The sequence below is a fragment of the Quercus lobata genome, chromosome 3, assembly GCF_001633185.2.
Source record: "Quercus lobata isolate SW786 chromosome 3, ValleyOak3.0 Primary Assembly, whole genome shotgun sequence".
Lineage (NCBI taxonomy): Eukaryota > Viridiplantae > Streptophyta > Magnoliopsida > Fagales > Fagaceae > Quercus > Quercus lobata.
The window spans coordinates 30125282-30132829 of record NC_044906.1 but is presented as its reverse complement, the minus strand read 5'-3'; the positions used below and the strand labels follow the sequence as shown (position 1 = coordinate 30132829).

The window sequence follows — 7548 nt, the reverse complement described above, 5'->3', positions numbered from 1 at the left end:
ATATTTTATGAATTGGTAAGTTAAATAATGTTTGTCAACCACTTAGTCCTTACGTTTGCAAAGCAGGATCCAGGTCACAGAATGCTAACAAAATTGATTGCGGAGAGAAGTTCAAAGGTATATATTTTATGAATTGGTAAATTAAACAATGTTTCTCAACCGTTTAGTCCTTACGTTCAGGTTTAGGTTTAGGTTTTAAGACATTTATATATTACTACTTAGTGGCTGAATTCCCCGTGCATCCGTTATTTATTTTTATATTTTTTATTTTATTTTTAAGTCAACAATGATAATCAATGTCTCTTGGATCGCCTTCAATGACTTTTGTTTTGAATTACAACCTGTCTCTTGGGTGGCTGAATTAAAATCTGTTCTGAATTTTTCTATGACTTCTTTGGATCGCCTTTTCAATGGGTCTATTGAGTGGACTCATAATCTCAATGATTTTCTATAGATTATGCTATTTTACCGTGTTTTCTTTTCTTTTGTAGCATGTAGCTTATCCAAATTTGGACAGTTCCACCTTTCTTTGGTGTCTATGATAGTCATGGAGGTTAGCATATGGCTTTTATTTATTTTTCCATATTTTTGTCTCATATCATTCAAAATTTCTTCCAATGGAAATTCCTTTTTGAATTGAAGTTTATGTCCCTTTTTTTTTTGTGTTGGCATCTTTTTGAGAATTAATACATTCTTTTGGGCGATATTTAGATTTCCTTATGAATCTTTAAATTTTTTGGCCTTTCAAATGTTTAAACTTTTAAATTTTGGGATTATTTTTTGCAATATCTAAAACTATTTGGCAGATTTCAACAACTATAGAGTATAGCCATGTAACTTTCTTTTTAGGGTAGCCCATCTTTGTTCTTTGTATGGTTTTATATATTTTTGTTTTCTTTCATTAATTTCTAACTCTGGATCCTCTGTTCATTTTTTTAATTTTTTAACTCATTGTAACATTGAATAAAGTGAAAATATTTAACATTTGTTAACTATACGGTGCATTGCACGACTTCGGTTTTATATATATATATATATATAGATTAGAAATCCATAGAAAATACTTTTGCCCACTTAAGCAATCCAAGTCCTAATTGGATGCTTATAAAAAAGTCCTAGTTGGATTCCATAATTATGCTCGACGGATATATATATATATATGTATATATATATATATATATATTTTTTTTTTTTTGAAACCGGAACCAATATCATTAATTTAGAAAAGAAGAATCCAAATACAAAGCATCCACAGCAGGTGGAGGATCCTCCTCCAGCCAAACAATTTCATTGTCAAGTAATCTAGCAAACCTAGCCAAAGAATGAGCAACACCATTAGCACTACGCCTAATACAATTATAAGAGATGGACCTGAAACCTGCAGCCAAACACCAGATGTCTTCGTAGATTAAGCCAAGTTGTGATAGCTCTGGTTGGGCCTGAGTAATCATCTTCATCACCAAAGCATTATCGCCTTCCAGTACTATCTCTGTGAAGCCCACATCAATGGCAAACTCAAGCGCTTTACGGCACGCCATCACTTCCACCTCCTCACTGTCACGCACAGCTCCTCCCCGTACTGCTAAAGCAGCCATGATGTCACCCTTTTCATTCCTAATCACTGCCCCATAACCTGATGCATCACCCTCATCAAAACAAGCACTGTCAAAGTTCAGCTTGAAAAACGTTTCTGGTGGAGGCTGCCATGTTTGCTGTCCTGGACCAAGATTCGGGATAGGCACATGCGAAGAGTCTTGTGCAGCCGTATACTCCTTCAAATAGTCAACTGCACGTTGGGCTGATCTTGAGGGATGCTGGAAAACCCCTCCATGAATAACTGTATTCCTCTGGTGCCATATCAGCCAACAAGTAATCCAGAACAGATTCCATTCCTCCTTGGAAAGCTTCACCAGAAGACCTGTGACCAACTGCAGAAAATTGTTCTATGCTGTACCAGATTTTTGAAGTCTACCCAAGCTCCCAGCCCAAACATCTTGCGCCGCCCCACAACTCCAAAGAACATGCAGAACCGTTTCAGTTTCTTGATGACAAAGACAACAACGTGCATTCTCCATCACCCTTCTTCGAATAAGATTATCTTGTGTGGGCAGAATATTAAGACAAGCCCTCCATGAAAAAATCTTTATCTTGCTTGGAACAACTGCTTTCCACAGATGTGACCAAAGGAACCCAAGTGCTCTGTGCTCTGAAGTCTCCCCAGCATTTAACTCATCCTTCCTTAATTGTTTTGCCACAAAATACCCAGACCTGACAGTATATCTGCCTCTTTTTGTAAAAGACCAAACCAACCCATCTTGAGCAACCCGTCTACTTAAAGGAACTTGAAGTATCGATTCCGCATCAAATTGGTGAAACATGGCCATTATTCTTTCTCTATCCCACTGATGAGTCTGCCAATCGACTAAATCAGATACTCTCCATTCCCAAATTTCCTCCTCTGGTTGAAACAATATTTTTTTTGTTGGATGGTTTGGTAGCCAGCAATCTTTAAGCACGCGAATTGAAGCCCCATTTCCTACTCTCCAAAAACACCCTTTCTTCAATATTGGTTGAGCCGCTAACAAACTTTTCCAAACATAAGAGCTATTTTGGCAATCCGTAACATCAAGAAAATCACACCGCGGAAAATATTTGGCTTTAAAACAACTGTACAACAAAGAGCCTTTATCCTGTAACAACCTCCAACCCTGTTTTGCTAGCATAGCTAGATTAAATGATTTTAAATCTCTGAAGCCCATTCCGCCTTCTTTCTTTGGCTGCGTTAAAAAACTCCAACTTTTCTAGTGATTTTCCTTTCCTCCCTAACATGGCCCCACCAAAATCTAGCACACATAGAGTCCAACTCATCACATAATTTCCCCGGCAACTGAAACACCCCCATGGTATACGTGGGAATGGATTGAGCCACTGCTTTTATAAGAACTTCCTTGCCAGCCTTAGAAAGCATTTTCCCCTTCCAACCCTGCAATTTCCTCCAAACCCTCTCCTTCAGGAAAGCAAAAGTCTCATATTTTCTTCGTCCTATCAAAGTAGGCAGCCCCAGATAATTATCAAACCTCGCCACTTCCTTAACCTTTAATTTGTCAATGATCCATGTTTTTTGCTCCACAGACACATTACTACTGAAATAAGTAGAGGACTTCTCAAGATTTATACATTGGCCCGAGGCTTCAGCATACAACTATAGGGTATCAGACACCACCTGCACTTCATCTTTATTAGCTTGACAAAAAATCAAAGAATCATCAGCAAAGAGCAAATTAGAGATAGACGGCGCATATTGACATAAAGCCACCCCATGTAGTCGTCCTTCAAGCTCTTTTCTAGCAAGAAGTGAAGTAAAACCTTCAGCACATAACAAAAACAGATAAGGGGATAGCGGATCTCCTTGACGAATACCCCTAGAAGGAGTGATATTCCCATAAGCTTTCCCATTTATTCGGACAGAAAAGGAGGGTGTAGTGACACAACTCATGACCCTATCAACCCAAAACTCCGGAAACCCCAATTTAAGCATCATGCCTTTAAGGAAACCCCACTCCACACTATCATAGGCCTTACTTACATCCAGTTTAAGAGCTAATGCCCCCTTCTTCCCCTTCTTTCGACTATGCATGGCATGCAATGTCTCATAGGCAACCAGCACATTATCAGTGATAAGGCGTCCAAGTACAAAAGCACTCTGAGTAGGGGAAATTAACTGTGGCAAAATCAGTTTCAACCTGTTCGCCAAAACCTTAGAAATAATTTTATAAATCACGTTGCAAAGGCTAATAGGTCTGAAATCTGCCATTTTCTCCGGTTTCTTAACTTTAGAAATTAAAACTATATGAGTATAGTTAATATCACGTACCATATGACCAGTATGCAAAAAATCTAACACTACCTCAGTCACCTCAGGACCAACAATATGCCAAAATTTTTGATAGAAAAGGGCATTCATACCATCGGGTCCACACACACATGTTTTGTGCCTCGACATTGGTTCTGTAATGTAATTAAGGTTTCTCCTTGTGGTGAGAGAGGTCTTTAGAGTTTGGGTTTTCAGAGAGTATTTTCATACTTTCTTGAATCATACAAATTTGTGTATTCTTTTATACAGAAATACATAAGAGAGAGAGAGAGAGTCAAGTTTAAATTCAAACTCAAAAGTTGATCATTTATTACCAAATTTGCAAGGTTAAGCATGAACACTATAAAAGCAGTGCAAACCCTAATTTATTTATTTATTTTTATTTGTTTTTGAAAGTTGAGTACAGGTATAAGCTCTTTTTCTTTTATTTTCTTCTCTTCTACTTTGTTTAAAAACAAAATTATTTTATGGTTTTTCATCGTTTAAAGTTTAGACCTGTTAAAATTTAAAACTGATTGTTTTATGGGTTTGTATTTTTTTTTTTTCGTATATTTCTCTTTTGAATTGTTTCAATCACTTATTCTTTAATTATATATCTGTTTTCACATTTTGGAAGTTTTAACATCTGAATTTGTGTTAGTTTTTGCAATATTTGAACATGTTTAACAGATTTCAATAACTATACCAAGTATGATTTTTTTGAAGGTAATGAATTTTTCTTTTATATTTCTCTATTGTGTAATCATATACCTATTTTTTTTTTTTTTTTTTTGTTTCAAAAATTTATAGGAAGTAAATCTTATGATTCTTTAATATTTTGTAGTCTTTTAAAAGTTTTAACATCTGAATTATTCTGTTGATGGTAACCTGTCTTTCTCTTATATTTCTTTGTTGTGTGTGTGTGTGTGTGTGTGTGTGTGTGTGTGTGTGTATAGGCTTTGAATCTTTTGATTCCTTTCAATAGTTATAGTCATGGATTATTCTTTTCAATGTAACCCATCTTTCTCTTATATTTGTTGCATATTTAGTCATACATATTTTGTGTTGTTTCAATAAATTGTAAGCAGTGAATCATCTAATTCCTTAATATTTTTTGGTTTTTCAAAAGTTTTAATATCTGAATTTTTGAGTTATTTTTTTGCAGTATCTGAAACTGTCTAACAAACAAATTTTGTATAAGTCATTGCAAGTTCAAACAATGGCTTCTTCATCAAACTATAACACAAATTGAAGTCATACAAGAGCAAGTCATGCAATGGTGTAGTTTCTTAATCAATTTAAGATTTTATAAAATTATTTTAATTTACCTCAGAAATAGGTAAGTTCCCCTGCATAGCACGGGTTACCAACTATTGTATGTTTCAATTGCTTCTTTGTTATTTATTCTTCAGGTTTGGATATCAATTATCAAGTACTAAACAATTAAAATTCAACAATAAAACTCTTAGATAATAAATAATCAATAGCTTATTGCTACGAACTCTATGACTTGTGAGATCACAACTTCAATAATATTCTATATATACTCTCAAATAGTAGATTTGAAATCGCTTTTGAAAGAATTGGGATTTGTCTCAACTTTTTAATTTAATTTTATTTATATGAACTTGTGGTCTGAAATTTAGCCATTTCTTGGTTTTGGATTACAGGTTTGGCCATATAGTGGATCACACTAGCATTTCATCGGTTCTTTATCTGAAAGATAAGGCTTCTATTTCTACCGCAAGAACTATTTAGGTATGTATCCCTTGCAAGCATACATGAACTTAAATTGTCTTTTAATATATGCATGCTTTATTATTTTCCAATAGTTTTCCCGTGCATCGCATGGGCTAGCGACTAGTTAGTATTGTTGTGCTCATTGTTGGTTCTGTACCCTTTTCTTTTAACTGGTCTCCTTCTCATGCCACATCTCTTCATTGATAGATTTAGTTGCGCTCCATGTTTTCTGAATTACTGTTTTCCGAGTCTCTCATATACGTTTTCAATGCATGATGTCTAAATCATTGTGATTGTAGTATTTCGGGTTGCAACTGTTTTTGGGGGAAATATCACCTCACAAGTAAGACCAAAAAGCCCTTTCAAAGTGGCACAATTTGGAAAACTGGTTGTGGGGGAACTTATTTCTATTTTGTTATTCTCCTATTATCTGCAAAAACAATTATCTGTCCCATGAAAGAAAAAGATTTTGATTTTCGTATTTCCTTGGACGAAAACTTTTTCAGTTTAACTCCATCTATTTTAATATCAAATTGCTCAAGAAGAGTTAATATTAGTATATATTCTAAAACGTTCACCCTAAAAGACTTTGTAGAAAATTTTGAATTATAGATAATTTATTTGTGTGAATGGATTTCATTTAAACAGGAATAAAAAAAATTAAAAAAAAGACACTGTATGACCGGATCTAAAGGAATTTATGGAGGCATTGCAGGCTGGAGCGAATGTGTTCATCATTGGCCAATTTGGTGTTGGGTTTTAAGGGAATTAGGCTGCTTGAAGTGGTAATTTACGCTACTTTTTCCCTAAAGTAATTTACACTACTCTTATTTAGAGGGTATTATGTAAACAAGTTTTCCATGTAATTTACGGTATTTTTTTTTTTTTAAATGTAATTTATGGCACTTTATTTTAGAGGGTATTATTATATTATATATTTGAGCTACTAGATAATGTTAATTTGGTTTAACCCTCACCTAAAGTGGTTGTTATCTAAGAAATTGTTGTAAACATATTTCTTTTGTAACATCAATTATATTTATCATTTGTATAATTCTATGTGAAATTCAATTTACATTTCCTCTTTTATAGACTATTACTTTACTGCTCCATTAACAATGTTACGTGCATTTTCTCAGTTTTAAGGGTAATTGATATCTTTGAAATCTAATATCTTTTTAAGTTTTGTTATGGGGGATGTAGTAAGTGGCTAACCATTATTGATTCCTTCACCAGTGAAATAAGTATATTTCGAATTTCAACTCTTTTTCACTTTTGTTATGGATGTGTAGTAAGTGGGATTTTTTAAAACGTGTAGTTTTTCTTATTTTCATAAACTTTTAAATAAGGATAGGGTCACACGAATTCCCCACTGTAATCTTATAAATTTCCCCAAATATAAGGATATGGATGGAGAAGTGGAAACACAAAACAAATCAGTGACCGGAAACAGGAAACGTAGGTATTAATTATGAAAAAAAATCTATATAACGTTCATCCATAAGTATAAACATGTATGAGTACGGCAAATTTAATCTATCAAATACAACTATAAACTAGGCTTTCAGCACGCGCGTGCTCAGAGTCTCTTCAATTTTTTGGGTAAGGGTTAATTTACAACATTTATTGTAATTTTGGATTACTACATTTTCCAATTATAAAAATAAAAAATAAAAAATAAAACAAATAAAAAAAACGTATGGGTGTGATGAGTATTATGTGCGGTGAATCAAAATGCCGTACTTTTTTTTTGTTTGGAAAATGTAGTAATCCCAAATTATAATCAATGCTTTAAATTAATCCTTATCCATAAAATTAGAACAACCTCTGTGCACGTGCATGCTCAAAGGCTAGTATGTGTTTAATCTACTTTTATGATCTCTTTTTATTTTTTTGGTGTAGCCATTGCATAGCTAATCGATAATGCATATAATGAGGTAGGTTCCTTTCTGTTA

At 34.0% G+C, this 7548-nt stretch overlaps 1 protein-coding gene across 1 annotated transcript; it reads right to left on the bottom strand.

Moving 5' to 3' along the window:
• Positions 1 to 1214: 1214 nt before the first annotated feature.
• On the bottom strand, positions 1215 to 2384 carry LOC115980708. Its single transcript, XM_031102932.1, has 2 exons — positions 2031 to 2384; positions 1215 to 1928 (listed from the first exon to the last, which is right to left on the bottom strand). The coding sequence occupies exons 1-2, from the start codon at positions 2382 to 2384 to the stop codon at positions 1215 to 1217; spliced, it is 1068 nt and encodes a 355-aa protein (XP_030958792.1).
• Between the last annotated feature and the right edge of the window lie 5164 nt (positions 2385 to 7548).